At 43.7% G+C, this 18510-nt stretch overlaps 1 protein-coding gene across 3 annotated transcripts; it reads right to left on the reverse strand.

Moving 5' to 3' along the window:
- Nucleotides 1–422: 422 nt before the first annotated feature.
- Nucleotides 423–11064, reverse strand: KCNV1 (potassium voltage-gated channel modifier subfamily V member 1). Of its 3 annotated transcripts, none has more exons than XM_063327422.1 (4): nucleotides 10677–11064; nucleotides 9568–10080; nucleotides 7238–7764; nucleotides 423–1264 (listed from the first exon to the last, which is right to left on the reverse strand). In XM_063327422.1, the coding sequence occupies exons 1-4, from the start codon at nucleotides 10790–10792 to the stop codon at nucleotides 753–755; spliced, it is 1668 nt and encodes a 555-aa protein (XP_063183492.1). In that variant the 5' UTR covers nucleotides 10793–11064; the 3' UTR covers nucleotides 423–752. The 3 variants fall into 3 exon arrangements, with proteins under 3 accessions (XP_063183492.1, XP_063183493.1, XP_063183494.1); XM_063327423.1 differs by having other exon boundaries at nucleotides 9568–10272; XM_063327424.1 differs by having other exon boundaries at nucleotides 9568–10266; nucleotides 10677–10802.
- Between the last annotated feature and the right edge of the window lie 7446 nt (nucleotides 11065–18510).

The following is an 18510-nucleotide window of genomic DNA, read 5'->3' on the forward strand; positions in this document are numbered from 1 at the left end:
AATGACTTCTATGCTGGAAAGGCTGTATTAGCTCCTGCAACTTCTAGAGCGACTCCAGAGGATGCTCTACATTACAGCACCTATTTCATTACTATTTTATACTTCGCAGCAGATCTCGCATCTGCTTAATACTTTCACCTGTCTCCTGATACCCACAATGTGTCTGGTAGCCCTTTGCTTCTCTTCAAATGAGGAAATTCTCCCCCCTCCACGGTTTAGTAACCTCTTTTTCAGGAAAATGGAGTAGAAGATGGGGATAAGAAAGGCAGTCAGGATGAAGCTTCTTATAGGAATGTCATCCTAAATTTATTCAACATTTCACTTCTTTAGACTTCCCTTTTCAGTTTTTCTTTATGTCTTTGACTTTTGTTCCTCCAATGCAAAACTAAATCTCATAGATCTTCAAAATTCAAAACACTGTGGCAATTTTCACTAAGTCTTTATTCTTATACATTAGCAAGGACATAAGATTCATAGGCAAGTGTTTGCATCACTGTTTTTCTTTGATGGACCCATTATTTCCCATCTGACCCACCACGATCCAGTTCTGGAGGCAGGTTTCAGAGCTTGAGAGACTCCACATTATGAAATCTGCCTTTTGTATACAATAATTATCTCTGTCTGTTCAAGTTAGTAAAACTCCAGCTGGAAAAGCAAATACACTGTGTGGCAAATAATAAAAAAAAGAGAGATGCTTAATACTACTTTTTTGAAGTAGTCTATTTGCTATACAAGGCTAAATAACTTAAAAGTCAAAACCAAAAATCATCTGCTCCGCTGCTCCTTGTACTTGCTCTCTCTCTGCTTTTTAACCGTAACATGTCCATAACACTGCGTGCATATATGTCTCGCAAATTAACATTGATATTTGAATCGCTGGACGAGTTCTTCGTGAGTTTCTTTAAAGCTTCACGCTGCCGAAGAGCAGCTTCTTTTATCTTCAGTGTAAAGTAACAGGCAGAAAACCGGTCATTTATTATAGCTATTGGCAAAGCCAAAACCAGTATTCCTGATAGTATACACATGAAGGCCACTACCTTACCAATGGTAGTGTCTGGTCTAATGTCACCATAACCAACAGTTGTCATGGAAGTTGTTGCCCACCACCAAGCACCAGGTACGCTTGTGAAAGTGGTGCCTGGCACGCCTTGCTCCACAAAGTACTCCACGGTGGAAAATATAGAGATTCCTACAGAGAGGAAAAGCAGCAAAAGGCCAACCTCCTCGTAGCACTGTGCGATAGTCATCCCAAGAGACCGCAAGCCTGAAAGACAAGAAATGCTGTCAGTAGGCTGATTCACGTAGCTGCCATCATAACTTTGCAAAACATCTCTTATTTGAAAGCCTTATATTTTCCTTCGACTGCTAGTAAACATGCCTTAAGAAAAAGGGGTGCTGCTCTCAACACTACTGTGAAAACATGATTTAAAGAAATGGATTAAAATGTTAGACTGAACCACTGACATCATCTCTGTTTCCTTAAGACAGAGCATATAAATTTGCCTCGTTACTTATCATTTGAACTATGTATGCCTGTGGTTTAGAAAAGCTAACCAATCTTGATGTAGTCAACTGGCTGTAACAGAAGATCTAGCACAATTTTTAATAAGTTACCTAAATAACCGTTGTTGTGGTTGAACCTCAGCCAGCAACCAGGACCACGCGGCTGCTCGCTCACTCCCCACTTTGGTCACTTTGGAACAAGCAACCCTTAGTTACCAAATCTGTGTTCCAGGTGGGTGCTTAGAGCCCGGTTCAGTCACTCAGTAACTTTTTCTTTGCTCAGGACTATTTTTAATCCTTTTACAGCTCTCAGAGCCTCTCCAACCCCTCCTTCCCCCAAAAAACCTATCAATATCTTTATCTGTAGACATCAAAACACAGGGAGTTCGTGTACAGCTGACCGCTCTCCATAACCCCCCACATTCCTTTTAGTGCTGTTGCCTCAAGGCTAGACTGCCCGACAAAGCCAGCAGGAAAGTAAATCCAATAATAGTGCAATGGGTAAATATTGCACACATAAACAAAGAAGGAAGATAACAGGGTATGAACTCAGCTGAGACACATGGGAGGCTGAAATTCTCTTTTGAATCACAAGTGATTTTCGACCGGTTTTTAATACTGTTCTTTAAAAACGTACTATGTTTTCTTTAATAAATGAGAAAAACACAATGCTTATGAATTAGTCTTCATGGGGTACACTTCTATCTAAATCAGTGTTTGCAAAATAGCTCATTGGAGCTCTGCCTCTGCTTGCAGACTTCATATGCTCATTAGGGTAATAAGCAATTTGATTTGCTTTTCTTTCCTCAATCTCAAATTACAAGGTGTTAAAATTTCTTCTTGCCTTTGGCTCTTTCTTTTTCCCCTCAGGTCTATTGGGTTTTAAAGTTTTTGTTTATGTACAACAAACAGTGTAAGTACACACTAGAGTTTGTAGGGAGTGCTTCCTTTTTCAGTATTTTCTTCTATGAACTCCATTTAAGGACTTGTCCATATCCAGGTTTTATATTACTATCACTATGATCTGTTGGTTAGAATGCTTATTACAGTGATGTAGTTTAAACCTGAAACGCAAGGGTAATACGATATACCAGTGTAATCTTTTCTCTGTTAACATGACTGCCTCAACATCTTGAAAATGCACTAAGATAAGCAGTGTAAAAGCTGTGTGAGACAATTGCAAAGATCCAGATCAAACTCTCATCTTCCAAGGAAGTCACTATAATCAATTGCCCTGTAAAACCCCCTACTGAACAAGGTAGAAGAGTAAGTCCTTTTGGGTGACCTAGGAAGAAGGTACTCCAATTTAAAATTACTTCTACAGCATTTCTTTTCAAAGCATAAATGAGTACTCTAAAAGCCAGGGTCTGCACCTTATGATGGATCCTGAGAACACTATAGCTAAAAAACAGTGCAACTCTTCCATAAACCAGGTCAAAATAAGGAGGAACAGGACAGTAACTGCTAACTGTTTGTTCCACGTCTTCAGTAAAATATTCTTCCTATGTTTAATTATTCTGACTGTTAGAGAGGCTGATTTTTTTTTTTAGCATTCACAGTTCTATTATCCTCATCTCAAACAAAGGTACTGAAAAACTGCAGAAGGTGAAGAAGAGTTTAACAGAAATGATTCAGTGTGTGGAAAAACAGAGCTCAAGCTGTCTCAGTTATCAAATAGGAAAACAGGTATTGAAGAGTTGTCTTGGTTATCATAAAGGGAAATAATAACTACAGAACCCTTTAATTTGTTAAAGCAAAAAAAAAAAAAAAAGAAAGAAACAAAACCCCCAGAAACTACACCAGTGCCTGGACCTTGAAATGAAAAAAAAGAAAAATTAATTTGGTGAGGTGGTAAGGGTACATAATCACTAGAATGAATTATCAGTGAAACAACGGTTCTCCATCTCTTCACATCTTCAGATGAAGTCAGAAGACATTTTTAGATGGATCTATGAATCAGACACCTTACTGGACTCCGCAGTTCATTCTAAGTGGGAATTAGTTAGGCGTATTAAAAAGAATAATATATTCTGCCATATTATATTGTAACTTTAAAAAATGTCTCTGTGCCCTAGCACACAGCCAAGCTAGGGCTGTTCCAGCACAGACACCTCAGCAAGTCTTACGACTTCCCATGAGAACTCCTTGCCGAGAGCTGTAACAGCGTGGTTACTCGTGCTGGGAGGTGCTGGCACGGGGCAGGCAAGCACCCCAGCCCTGGGGCCAGCAGGAGGAAGGGGCGGTGTTTCTGCCAGGCAGGTCACGTTCCACCTTTCTACGGCCCAAACGGACATGGCAATACAAGCTGATGTTTGGAACTTCCAATTTACACACAGCATTTAAATCATCCTAAACTTTTGGCACTACAGGTGCTGAAGTTTCACTTTTTCATGTATCCAGAGGCTTCTCATCCCGACATACACTGCAGCCTTCTTTCAGGTATATGCCTATTGCCATCAGAAGCAAGATGCTCACGCTCTTCTTCTCCTCAAGGAGTCAATCTGTAAATGCTTCCCAGAGGAAGACCAGCAAGGTTGCATGCAAAACACGGCTCCAGAAGGAATCCAACAGCTGGGGAGCATCAGAGAATGTGAGGAATGCAGGTTCAGTTCTCACCTATTCTTGCAGCCACTCAAATCCATAATTTTGCTATCTCAAAAGGTCTCACCTTACATACATTTTCTGGGCAGAGGTGCTACTGATTTCTCAGTTGCTCTTTGACGAAGTATAGCACTCGGCATAAGTAATCACACAGTCACTCCAATCTAGCTCCAGTGTTTCTCGGCATCACATCCCTCCTATTAGCTTGGTTCAGCTTTCAAAGGGGCAGAAATGATTCTTCCATTTCTTTCTCTGCCCTTCCCCACAAAAAGGTTAATCTGCCATTTATTTAAAAAGAAAGTGAATAAAAGAGATGGTATGTTTTTTTCTAACTCATATCTGCCCCTGACAGCAAAGCCAGGCTGCTGCTGGGACCCCAGCTTTGCTATGGGTCTGCAGAGATGCTCTCCTTGGGATTGTGATCACTCCTCCGTGGTGAAAGAGGAGCTGCAGCCATGAATTTTCTCATCTCTTCTGATCTCGCACTCCTCTTGCCACACAAAGCAGGTGAGCAGCACATGAAGCTTTGTCTGGCCCGAGAGCGCAGGAGGCAGAGAGAAGCTTCACAGGGAGGCAGCTTTGAGCTGCCAGATCCAGGGCAAGAGAGCAGAACTGTTGTGAGTGCCATCCCTAAACACTGAGATTTTTCAGGACTGCCTCGGTATGTGCAATGAAGATGGTCTCTGTGTATGGTACTTATGGGGTTCATTTATATTAGCAGCTGTGGTTGTGTTTAGATGCACGTTAACAAAACTCTCTTCTGCTACATACCTCCCACATCTCTAGCGGTCAGAAACAAGGCTTCAGATCTGAGAGCGTATGTTTCTATTTTCATTTATTAGGGCTATGTTTTGTCTTAGTAGCAGCATCTCCTCTAACAGAAGATCAAAACAGTGACTTTCTACATTTAAATCATACAGGTTTGATGTAGTGTGCTGGGCCCAAGTGGGCAGCAACTCTGAACTACCAAAGAAGCAAGCACAGTGATGGTAATGCTGCTCTGCATGGTTTAAGTAACATACGTTACTTCTCATATTTTGAAACTGGTACTTTGGTTTTAGTAGCAAGATGATAGCTCACTTACAGATTAGGAGACTAGATTTTGATATAATTAATACACTTCTACCTAACGTGGAATTACTGAACTCTTAACGGCACTCAATATTGTGATATAAACTGTAGTAATATTTTAACAAATTTAAGAATAAATAGACACAAAAGTTTAGACCATCCCTGAAAGTTAATATATCTGAAGTTAACAGTTATTATGCAAGTGTTTGAAACATCTGGTTTCAACTTGATAGAAAAAGCCTTAGAACTGAGTTTCATGGATTCATTCTGTAACAGTAAAATGCAATAAACTGGAAACTTTATAACTAGAATCAATATATTTCTGGATAACTGTTTTGTTATTCAGCACAAAAGTGCCTTGATGAGTTAAAATCTTTCTCTTATTTTCAAAATGCAATTAGAGAGGAATGCATTCACATTAGAGCTACCATCAGAAGTGGGTAGCAGCCTTTCTTGCGAAAAAACCACCACCAAACCCTGCACAAAATATAATGAAGCAAAACAAACTCATTGACAGACTGAATCATTATAAACTTCCTTTCAACTGCTTTCTAAGGGACTGCTATGCATCAGTATAGGCATAATCCAGGGTAGGCGAGTAAGATTAAGATACTTCCCAAACCACTACGATTATGCTCCGCAGCCTTAAAGCTATTCCCTGCCATTGGTAGGCAGGTTCATTGCCCTTCTGTAGGAACAAAAATAAAGAGACAAATTCTGCTGCTGCAAGCACACTGTAATGCCTGCTGGGGTAGGGTCAGTTCACAAAAAGCGGGGAGGTGGGTCTCCGAAAAAGAGAAGCATTGACCAATTTTCCTGCTCCATGGCAAGAAACCCTGGAAGGGTACGTTGAGTGCGATGTAAGAACAACCATCACCATCTTCAGAACAGGCTAATATTGCAGGACAAAGACCGTGATTTACTGTTAGGATCCGAGTTTTCAAAGCTCTAAGTGTTGGCTGAACATTTCTCCTGTCAAATTCGGTGCCATATCCAGCGCTGATTTAAGTGGGAACACGATTAAATCTTTGAATTGGCACCTTGAAAATGCCAAGCACTGGGTAACATCATGGCATGGAGATGGTGTGGTGGGAGTATGGCTTTTGCTCTTTCATATATCGAGGCATTTACATGTCATGAAGTAGGAATAAAGATGGGGTAAACACATGGAGAAACGCAACACTTCCCAATCACTTCCAGCTTCCTCTGATAAATTCCCACTAGAAAACATTACCTTTTATGCCTTCCCTTCACTACTCAGAAAGAGTGGACAAAAATGTTCTCAGAAATGCATCTCACCTTCCACCCTAGCCTGCTTGCTGTTCATCTATCTGTCTGCTGGCCTGTCAGAAGAGCTTGGACACCAAGGGCCCCACACCGATGGGTGAATGCTGACTGCATCTGACACTGCTGCTCTGAGCTGCACCTAGGTCCATTCCGTAAACAGCCCCCAGCTGTGCTCCACATATCACACAGATATCAGTGTCTTCAACAGGGCCAGAGAGACCCTCAGCCCACTGCCCTGTAGGATTCAGTTTTAACAGTTTTCTTGAAACACTCTCTATCCTGGTTGTTTTCAGGATCTGTGCTGTACACAAAATCACTATATATTTCTTTGCATATAGTTCCTAACAAAATAAATTCTGACAGGTACTAAAGCTGTCATTAATGGGCTTTTGGTAATACAAAAAGTGTGGGTCAATGATGTCTGCTGCTTTTCTTGCTTCATCCCTAACCAAATCAACTCAAATGTATGTTTGTAAATTTATGACACTGTGAATGACTGGGGGATGATTTACCACCTCCAACTTTGGGGCCTGTTTTTGTAAATATTCTATGCAAACAATATACACTGGCTTTATGAAGAACTAAAACTAACTGGAGAAGGCCCCTGCCACTCAATTACCAATGTCCAAAAGTAAGATTTTCACAAGCCATTACTGCTAACATTAGATTGGGTAGAAAGGTTAGGCAGAAATGCACACAAAATGGGGGGCTGTGCCCAGGAACAACTGGTGTAGGCAGCAAAAACGAGAAGTACCACTGCCATGGCCAAAAATACCTGTTGAATGTCTTCCCAGCTTCAGCATCCGCAGGGCTCTGAGCAGTCTGAGCACTTGGACAATGCGCCCCACGTTCTCCAGTTCTTGGGAGCTCTCCCCACCACACAGGCTCTCCACCAGCAGGGTGATGTAGAAAGGTAAAATAGCAAGGAGGTCTATGATGTTTGCCACACTCCTTAGGAAGCGACACCGATCCCGTGCACACAGGAACCTCAAAACAAACTCCACAGTGAACCACGCAATGCACAGGTACTCTAGGGCATCCAGTAGTGGTGGTGCCAGCCAGCTTAGCTCTACCGAAATCAAAGCCATGTTGGCAATGGACACAACAACAAAAGCCATGGACAGAGTGCCGAAAGTCCTGGCTGCTGCAGAGGAGCCAGGCTTTTCCAAAACTTCCCACAGTTTCTGTCTGACACTAGGACAGAGGCTACCAGAAAAGTCCTCTTCTTCATCTTGGGCATCCAGTTCTTCTGCATCTTTCTTGATGTCTAAGGCTTCACTCAGCTCCTTCCTCCTGAAGTACCTGCCCAGAAACCCCCCCAAAAGATTTTTTAATACCAATGTGTGTACATTTTTCTTATCCTCTACTATGTGAGACATAAGAATACACATTGTAGTAAACCTTACTTGAGCTCAGAAAACCCTGATGTCAAGCGTATGGTTGATGATTTTATTAATTGAGACCCTGCAGCATGTTTCCATTGACTTGATATTTCTATTCCCTCATTTCACATCAGTGACAGTTTGTATGTGCAGAGTAATTTTATTCTGATAGCATGTTATTTACACAGATCATGTTGACTACTGTGGGATCTGCTGCATGACTAACATGCATTCTTGTAAGCAATCCTGGCACAACCAGACCCTCTGTTTCTAAATTGTCCTCAATTTTATTAATTATATTCCATTTTTATTATTGGTGTGTATCTGCAATACTAAAAGGGAAGGCATAATAAAGACCATGCAGTTCATGGGTGTAGTTCTGATCAATACACGCTATGATAACAAGTTATCTTTCTTTCTTGAAATATATAGGTCCTCACACAACAACGTGCACGAGCATCTGTGCTGAGCAAAACTTACAGATTGTAAATGCATAGCTGAGTGTTTTGTTAGAGCAAGAGTATATTTACAGAACAATTTCATGAAACACAAACATTCCCAAAGTACACTAAAAAAATCCTTTTCTTTCATATCTGTATTTTTTGACTGCTGCAAATCTCAAGTCTTAGACAAAGGCTAGTGGGCTGTGCAATTTTGCCTTCATTTGATACGCAGTGACTCTTGCATACGCCAAAGAGGTCTGTAGTTCCTTGTACCACCAACAAAGTAGGAGCTTTCAGTTAAACCTACCAGGGAAGAAAGAAAGGGATAAAAACCAGGATCCAACTCTCTCAGCTGCAGAACTGGACCATGCTAGGGTAGGATAACTTCAGTACCCTTTTGGGGTGGGGCTGCCTCTTTGTTTCTTTCTAGAAATTTTAATATAACCCCTTTAGATAAATAGCAGTTACACTCTTTAGAGAATTCATTTCTTCCATACTAACAAACAGACCAGTAGACAGTAAAAATTGTGGGGAAAAAAAATTATCTGCAAATAGAATTAACAGAAACGTCCTGGGGGTGGTTCGGTCCAAACCCACCTTTTTCCTAAGCTGCCTGTTACAATTTGTCTCTAGTGAGCCATGTTCCCGCTGTTGCTGCCCCCTCCCTGTAAGCTGCTACATCCATGTGCCATGCTTCCCATCACGGCTCCTCCTGGAGCCATGCCACCCACACTCAGCCTGGCAGGTGACCACCCCCCCTTCTGCCTCTCCAGCTTGGATCTGGAAATCCTCCAGAACAAAAAGTGCGCAGTGGGGAGGCTCCAAACACTCTCAGCACCATGCCTGACTCCACATCCAATCCCTCTAACTAGGATAAGCCCAAACTGGATGACTGAAAGGACATCTCTCCTTTCACAAACTTTTTAATCTCCAGCATTGTCCCTTTCAAACATTTTGAGCTTCCAGGGCCAGTCCGAAGCTGGTACTGGACAACCCAGACCCTGCTCCTGTTAGGGTCTCAATATCTTGATCCCACAGCCAACCCGTTGCTCAGCAAAGGTCAACAGTGACCTCACCCAACACATCACCTCCCATTTCCTACACCCATCCACCTCTAGAGTAGGATTCAGGGCTGAACTCATCCAGCTTTGAGCACACTTTTCCCAATGCTCTGCTACCTCACCTACTGCTGAATCTCTCACCTGAGCGTCCCTGCACAGGAGTCAACACTTAGCACACCCAGCCCACAATCCTGCATGGTGCATCTTCCCACAACTCACCGGTCTCTGCAGCAGGAATCGATGCTGAGCTCATCCAAACCCCAGTACTGGATCTCCTGCAGGAAGGAGAGCGCACAAAGCTGCTCCATCACATGCAGCCTCCCTGTCTGGTAGTAATTCAGGATGTAGTGAAACGCCTGTGAGCTCCGGTCAAAGAAATATTCATTCTCCACGAGGTTGGCATCATCACAAAGCTCAAGGAGGCCAGAGGCCACATCCCGGGCAGCAGAGACCACTACGGCCAGTTTGCCAAGACGGGTGTCAGGGTAGCAAGACAAAGTTTGCTGGGACATCACAAAGCGGCTGCCTCCTACATTGATAGTAAAGCAGTCCAAGGAGGGAATGACCTTCTGCAGCAGGGGCCCCTGCTCTTCCTCACTGGAGAAAACACTGGAGTCCAGGGAGCCCAGGGATGTGCTGCTCCCTGGTTCCTCCAGGGATGCTTGGGAAGAAAGAGACATGCAGCAGGGAGGCGACTTCATCCTGTAGCTGCCAGCAGCAGCCCACACTCTCCTGGATCGAAAACGCAACAAAGCTGCAGAGAAGACTGCCCCGCCGGGGGGGTGGCCGGGCCAGCCTAGAAACGTGTCACTCTGCTTTGGCTACTGTCCCAGGGACACCTCACCGTCCCCGCTTCCTCCCAGCGGTGCCTCCATCTGAGACGGAGGTCAGGCTGGGCGCTGGACAGCCCGGCACCGCCTACACCTGCGGGGATACAGAAGGAAGGACGGTACCTGAGACGGCTTCAGCTCCCGCCGGCAGACCCCGCGGAGCGCCCGGCACCACCCGCCCGCCGCGGCCCCTCCGCTCCGGCGCCCACCTCCAGCTGCGGCGTCGAGGGCGGAGGGAACCGAGCAGGACAACGCGACACGGAACCCCGGCTCCAGCGCGGCTCCGGGCAGACCGGGACCGCCCCGACGGCATCCCGAGGGGCTTCGCCGCTGCCCGCCCCGGCCCCTCCGCCCCGGGGCACCCGCGATCGCGCTTCGTCCGGAGGCGCTGCCGAAGCTGCCCCCCCTTCACCTGCCGCCGCGGAGCGGGACGGCTCGGCGCGGCTGCCTCCCCCCCGGCCAGCCCGTCCGCCCCCCGCCGCCCCCGCCCCGCCTCACCTGCCCACCGCCCGCGGCTGGGCGCCGGCTGCAGCCGTCCCCTCGCCGCCAGCCTCCGCCCGCTCCCCCGGCTCCAAACTTCTGGGCAGGGCCGGCGCGGCTCCATTGCGGGTCATGTGCTGCGGGGGACAGGCGGGAGCTGGGGGGGGGGTTGGAGGGGGCTGCGCGGACGCGGGGCCGGGCCGGGCCAGGCCACCGCCCTCCCCGCCGCGGGGCCGAGCCGCCGCCGCCCCCGCCCCGCCCCGCCCCGGCAGCCGCTGGAGCCCGGGGGCGGCGGGGGGGGATGCCCGGGGCAGGAGTGCGGGGCAGGGGCGGTGCGGGACCCGGTGCCGGCCGACCGCACCCGCAGGCTCCGGGGGCTTCCTCCAGCGACAGACCGAACCTGCAGACTTCTGCGAGCGAGTTCACAGGGCGATTTTGAAGCCGCCCCCCCACCTTTTATATACGTAAAAGCAAACATGTTTCTAAATAGATAACGTTATCCCCACTTACGCTACTCCCACAACCACAAGTCTGAAGTCACTTAAGCGAAACAATCATTGTAAAGGCCAGTCGATGTACGTGAAAGTGCCTATTTTAACTTAGCTGTAGTCAGCCCGGTTTCTAAAATACTCTGGAATATCTTTGGCACCGTCCTGTGCTGACTTTGTAGCTCCTCAGTAAAGCAGTGCAAGAGTTACGTTCACCCTAACTACTTTTCCTCTTCTCCTATGAAACAGTTATTTCTGACAATTTTAAAATACTTTTGCAAATTTGCGTTTTCTGCCACCTCTCACTCCCTGCCAGGAGGGGAAATCCTGCATCATGTCAAATGTGACATAGCATGTTGTACCACCAGCATTGTGTGTCATGTCATACCACCAGCTTTTGATCCCCCATCACTTGTTGCATGCAACTGCCTCCCATTGTGTACTTTTCTCACATTTATTTCACAGAGGTCTCATAACGGCTCATCTTTTGGATACCGGCAATCTTCCGTATTTAACGTGAAGATTAGCTGAACATTTACTGTACTGCAGTGTTGCAACACCCGCAGCAATCTCTCTGCTCAGCACTTGCTGGTGTAGAAATCTGCTCCAGGTGACTGTTGGCAAAAGTGTTCACTGATCGGAGAGAATCCAGAGGAGAACAGCCAGGATGGGGTTTGGAAGTCATGCCCCAAGAAGAAAAGGTAGGGTGGGACAGCTATGGTGGAGGGGAATGGGTATTATACCAGTCTTCAGAAACATAAAAGGCTGCTCGCAAAGATGAAGGGTGTACTCTGTTCTCCTTGTCTGCATTGGACACGTGTAGAACTAATGGGGTGGAATGTCAGGAAGGACATTTAGGGTAGCCATTAGGAAGATTTTGGTGAAGCACTGGAGAAGGTCATCTGGGACGTTGGTCTCTGTCACTGGTCATCAAAGAACTGACTAGACAAGGATGTGTCAGAAATAGCGGAGGTGTGGCTGGAAGGGTTAGATGACCTTCTGAGACCCTGTCCAGCTCTATAATTCTGTATTTCAAGTGTGCCATAAAGAAAAAATAATGACTTACTTGCATAGAAATTCTACTTTTTATTGTTTAAAGCAATCAAGTTGAAAAATAATATTTAAATGAAGGATCACAAAAATGTGAATTCATTTTCCATTGAAACCATCAGCAATTGCTGTTACGAAGCCAGCTTTCAGGTATAGACCATTTTTAGTCCAGGCTTGCCATTCAGGAGTGTGGTCCCTCTGATGGATAGCACTTAAGGCAGCGCTTAATTAAAAGTAATAATTAAAAAAATTCATTAAGACCATCGGTAAGACCATTTCATTAAGACTATCAATGATAAGCAAATACCTCAGAACAGCAAGATGCCTTACTGAGTGTTATAGGCTCATAATTGTTCAGTCATAAAACTACCCACTCAACCTCTTTTCAGACTTCTCTTTCTAGTACTCATTCTTTCCGTCAGCCAGAAATACTTTTTTCAGACATATTTTCTCTGTTAGAAGGGAGATCTGAAAACACTTCCCTCCCATTACCATGATTCAAAGGACAGGTACTTCCCCTGTGGGTCCAGATCCACCGGTGTTTCTAAGAACCTGACTCAAAGTTTTGATATTGTCTTGTCAAAGTGAGTAATCTAATTCACAGCATCATTGAAGCTGTTCTGAAAATACTTGGATGCATCATTTTGAGCACATATATAAGACTTTGAGAGGCCAGGTTCAGTTTTTTGTTTATCTGTGTCCTTTGTGGAATGATGACTGCATACACGTCACTTCAAAGTTATTTTTTTGTCTGCTTATCAAGTGTTTGAACTGGAGTGTTTTCTTCAAAGCGCTATAGGAAAGCCATGTGTTGAGGTTACGCTCTTCGTTAGTTTTGTGCACTTAATATGCATTCTGCACGCTAACTTCTCACAGCAGGAAAGCAACATCACCAACAAAGTTCCATAGTGTCCATAACTTCCATAATGTCCATTCACATCACCACAATTAGGCAAGAGATATGGGCATGATATAGTATCTTATTTCTGAGTTCTGGCTCTCTGCTAGTTGTAAATTTAGATTTTCATTTAAAAAAGTTTAGAAAACTGTTCAGAAAATTATTTTCAAATGTACCAATAAAATAAAGCCGGAACATTTCAAGGAAATGAGAAAAATGTTTTATGAGTAGAAAGGCTCAAAAATAGAGGATTTATTTTTCTACCACTAGAGACACAAGAAACAGGGACTACTGGTGCATTTTCCATTTTCTGGGGAACTCTTAAAGGATCAGCTATTCGTTGTTCCTGCTCATTTGTACATGAGGAACCAAAGCAACAGCTTTCATAATTTTATCATTCCCTTGGCAAACCCGCTCAGGCAACCATATTCTTATGCCACTGGAGAAGTGGCAAAAAATAATATAACAGATACAAAGAGAGAGTGATTTTGGCCTTAACCCTGCCAGTGAAGTGCTGCAGCTGAAGGAAACCACGGATATTTCCAAGGTGGTTTGGCGCATGGAATTTGTAATGTTGGGTAGAACCACGTCTGCATGGTTCAGAGATGTTGTTCAGACCAAAGGGGTTATACAGTCCTGCTTTGTCCTGTCAGGAATATCTGTAACAACTGAATGGTAGTGACATCTGCCTGAACTACTGTCTTTACCAATGCTCCAGCTGATATTTCCCTGGTATGATGCCACTGACTGAAAAAACAGATTTCATTATTTCAAGAGACGGTACAGAAAATTTTTTGCTGGAATGCTGAAAAATGAGTTGGAACCCAGTATGTCTGTTGTGGGAGTTGAAAAATTTGCTTCAGCAGAAAGCCAGCTGTTACAAAAACCTCTTTTATAATATATTTTCCTGATCTTCTGTACTTCTCATGTTGAAAGCTATGATTTTATGGCAATTGTGTAGTCACTTTTTCCAGCTGGAATACTGAGATGTACAGGGAAAAGCCAGGATGTGCAGGTCCCCAGATTTGGCTTTATCTTTTCAAATAGCCTTGATTCTCATCTCACAGGAGTAGAGATTGCAACTGATTGTAAGTGACTGAGATTTCTGACACATTTAAATTTTTCAAGTGTTTTGATCTCATATCTTAGTCTGTATTTGGAACGTAAAATCGAAGTGGCTCTCCTGGACTTTATGTGGTAGAATAGGGGGAAAAGGTTTGGAAAACAGTATGATAGGTAGGATATATCTAGGGAAAACTTTCTCCAGGAACATCGTCATAGTTACCAGCAGCACAGGGACTTGATGAGCCAGAGGTTGCATGGAGCCTAACATGTTTAATAACCTTTCATGCTAGTTTTTGAACTCATTTCTGTTTCGCTGTTGAGAACATTTTGTGCAAGGTTATCCACAATTTAACTGTGCACTGGGTGAAAGACACCATACAGTTCTGCTGAACCTTCCTTTGTTCTGGTGCTGTGGCTGTTGAATAATGGGCTCCTGCTCATGTTGCCAGCCCCATCGTGATTTTGCTGATACCTGCCATACAGTGACAGGTATCTGTGGAAGTGGTCAGTTCAATAATGTATCTTTAAGTTAAGCTTTTTGAGTAATACATCATATCAAGGGTTAAAATTAATGGATTTTGGCAGTTCCAGTATTTCACCATTTACCTGTGGCATGTTTTGGACTCAGTGCAAGCCATTGAGCCCTGAGCTCCATTGCATTCAACACCAGACATAACCCGTATCGTAAACTCAATTCCCTTGACATGGATCAAGAGTCACTTCCTTAAAATGACAGTGGTACTGGGTAGATCCCCTGCTGGATCTTCCCCTTTGGTTAGTGTGAAGCAGTGCTCTTAGGGAGCAGCTGTGGTTCCTTTACAATCTAGTTATCTGAAGCCTGTCTTTCTTTCATATAGTCTGGGAGCTGCTGTAACCTCCCTCTTGCGTTAACAGGTAAGAAAAGATGAAACCTAGAAATTCTCTAGACAAGTCTCTGCCGTTTCCTTTGGCAAGTAAAATAAGGGCTTATTAGAACAGCTTTATTCCCTCCAGGGATATTCTGCTTTTCTTGTGGAAATGGTCCAGCCGAAACCAGCCAGATCTCACTTTCTTTGAGCTAGCTGCATAGAACAGACAGATCAGAAGAAGACACACAGTTTGGTCCACATTGTGTGAAAACAGTTTAAGAGAGTATGGAATCAGGGCTATGTTAAGAAAGTTGTTTTCAGTATCTTTGAACACTACCCACTTTCAGACCCTATTTATTTTCTTGACTTTTACAATGTGGTAGGAAGTAAAAAAAGAGTAGCTGGGGAGGTAGCTCTGTAGAGCAACCTACACATATGAGCAGTTTTATTTTCAAAGTAAGGGCTAACTTTACATCCACCAACTGCATAGGAAAGCAAGTTGCTGTTATTTTCTGCTGAAATTGTATTGGAAATGGACTTTAATATATAAAACTGAGTTTAGTAAACAGTATGTGTAATGCTAGGCTGAATGCTACTTTTGTTTTTATTAGGTTGGTGAAGGGGGCTATTAAGAATTTTCAAATTTTAATTTTAGCTGCATTATGCCAAATGCCCAAAAGTTCTCAGAGATGAATACAAGATATGCAGTCAGACCTGACTGTTGACCTACTTAATGCATTTTTTAGGAGCTATCACCCCATTCTCCTATCACTGAACAGGTACAACCTAGCAATGCCAAGGAAGATTACATACAAATATCAAGAGGAAGAACGCTTGTCTCTAAATAGGGACATGGTTTGTTACTCTGAAGGAAAGCTCCAATTACTTGGTATCCAAAATAATGCCTTGTTCAAAAGAAATTTTAAAATAGATCAGAGAGAGTGAAGTCATTCAGCACAGGATAAGATTTAAATCAATCAAACTGAGATTTAAATCCGTGTTATCGGAGACAGAATCAACTTCTCTACAGAAAAACCTTTTCAGTCCTCATCAGAAGAGACTGAAATTTTGGACATTAAATGCATACAACAAGCTATGTACTGCTCCTGCTACTGTTTCTGACCAGGCTTACTCATTTTATTCAGCAGCTAAGCTCACTGCTTGATGAGAGAAGTAGCAAGGCTTTTGGTCTTCTCCTTAAGTAAACTTGAAATTACTTATTCCTGAGTTGAATTCTTCTAATTTGGCAAGTGTCAATTCCTTTCTGCTAGCAATTCAGGTAAACTTTGCAGCTTTTAAATCCATTTTATATTCATTCTTTCCTGTAGTCTGTTCCAATGCCTGCTTTTTACTGTTTCTGTTTCTTCACTGTTTTCTCCTGTGCTAATTTACTGCACAAACTTTTTCTTTCCTTTAAAACCGCTCACACCTTATTACCTGAGTTATTTCTTTAGCTGTGTCTAAACTGAGTTGCAAGTGCTTACCTTGGCGCACTCTAAGCTGCTGGTCTTTAGTCAACAGTGCAAGAACTTGGCTGGACCATCTTCTGTGTCCCTCAGGAATTTCAAACCAACATCAGTGCTCACTGCTCTTCTCCATGGACAGTTACGACATTCCCATATATAATTTGGCATCACATTAACAGAGTGACGTTAACATGTTAACAACATGTTAATGTTAATGTTAACAACATCTCAACATGTTTTCTCAATATGTACCATTTGTAAATTAAAGGAAGTGTAGTGTGTCTGGCTGGGATGGAGTTCATGTTCTTCATAGCAGCCCATATGGTGCTGTGTTTTAGGTTTGTGACCAAAATGGTGTCGGTAACACAACAATGTTTTAGCTAATGCAGCTCACATAGCATCAAGACCTTCTCTGTTTCCTGTCTGCCCCCTCAAGGAGTAGGCTGGGGATAGGGAAGAGGCTGTGAGGGGACACAGCTGGGACAGCTGACCCAAGCTGAGATACTCCATACCGTGTGACATTGTGCTCAGTGGTAAAACTGAGGTGGGGAAAGTCTTTTGAAAGTAACTGGTGTTTGGAGACTGGCTGGGCATCTGTCGTGAGTGATTGCTTTTGCATCACTTGGTTTTTGTTTCTGGTTTTGTTTTTGTTTTCTTGCCCCCCCTCCCCCATTAATTTGTCTTTATCTTGACCCATACATTTTTCTTGCTTTTGCCCTTCCTATTCTCTCCCCTATCCCTCCATGGGGGAATAAGCGAGCATCTGGGTGGGGGCTTAGCTGCCATCTGGGTCAACCCACTACAGGAAGGAACACTGATGAGTGTATATGATAACATGATGTGCTGCTGCAACATTGTACTTAGTTAGTAAAATTAAGTATACGAAATAAATAATACCCACTCTTCCCTTCAGAACATAAAAAACTTGTACAGCTGTTACCTTTCCTTTTTACACAGCATTGATTTTCTCATGACTCTTCATTGTTCTCTTACGATGAGAAAAAACATTTCTGTAAGCTGCATTTTTTGGAGACACCTCTGTATGTAGGTTAATTCAGAGACACTCTGAGCAGAAAGATCTTGCAAAGAATTATGCATATCTTTCTGAACTTTGTTGTCCAACTTCAAGATAATCCTCTATTTAGATAGTTGAATAGCTGGGAAAGGATGAGTTCAAGACAGAAAAATCACATGGTCAGGGACTGTGTCTTTTCTAAGGGTGCAAACAGAATGGAGCCAGGCATTTTTCATAGAGTCATAGAACCATAGAATCATAGAATGGTTTAGGGTAGAAGGAACCTTTAAAGATCATCTAGTCCAACCCTCCTGCCATTGGCAGGGACATCTTTCACTAGGTCAGGTTGCTTGACCTTGAACACTTCCAGTGGCGTAGCATCCACAACTTCTCTGGGCAACCCTTATGATTAGGAATTTCTCCCTTATATCCAAGCTAAATCTGTCCTTTTTTTTTTTTCGTTTAAAACTGTTACCCCCTGTCCTATCATTACAGGCCTTGGTAAAAGTTCTCTATCTTTCTTTCTTATAAGACCACTTTAAGTATTGCAAGATTGCAGTAAGGTCTCCCTGAAGCCTTTTCTTCTCCAGGCTAAATAATGCCAAATCTCTCAGCCTTTCTTCATAGGAGAAGTATTACAGCCCTCTGATCATTTTCATGGCCTTCCTCTGGACCCACTCGAACAGGTCCACGTCTGTCTTTTGCTGGGGACCCCGGAACTGGACTCAGTACTCCAGGTGGGGTCTCACAAGAGCAGAGTAGAGGGGGAGAATCACCTCCCTTGACTTGCTGGCCACACTTCTTTTGATGCAGCCTAGGATACGACTGGCTTTCTGGGCTGCAAGTGCACATTGTCAACTCTTACCTAATTTTTCATCCACCAATATCCCCAAATCCTTCTCTGCAGGGCTGCTTTTAATCCTTTCATCCTCCAGTCTGCATTGATACAGAGGATTGCCCTGATCTAGGTGCAAGATCTTACGCTTGGCCTTGTTGAACTTCATGAGGTTCACAAGGGCCCA

Source organism: Chroicocephalus ridibundus, chromosome 2 (assembly GCF_963924245.1).
Source record: "Chroicocephalus ridibundus chromosome 2, bChrRid1.1, whole genome shotgun sequence".
In the NCBI taxonomy this organism is placed as follows: domain Eukaryota; kingdom Metazoa; phylum Chordata; class Aves; order Charadriiformes; family Laridae; genus Chroicocephalus; species Chroicocephalus ridibundus.

What these genes read in the sequence shown, in the direction of transcription:
- KCNV1 (XM_063327422.1), bottom strand. Translation starts at nt 10,792, where the DNA reads ATGACCCGCAATGGAGCCGCGCCGGCCCTGCCCAGAAGTTTGGAGCCG. An exon ending in CAGCCGCGGGCGGTGGGCAG is followed by an intron (nt 10,081 to 10,676) that starts GTGAGGCGGGGC and finishes TTTTCGATCCAG; the next exon opens with GAGAGTGTGGGCTGCTGCTG. An exon ending in GCTGGGAAGACATTCAACAG is followed by an intron (nt 1,265 to 7,237) that starts GTATTTTTGGCC and finishes CTTGTCTTTCAG; the next exon opens with GCTTGCGGTCTCTTGGGATG.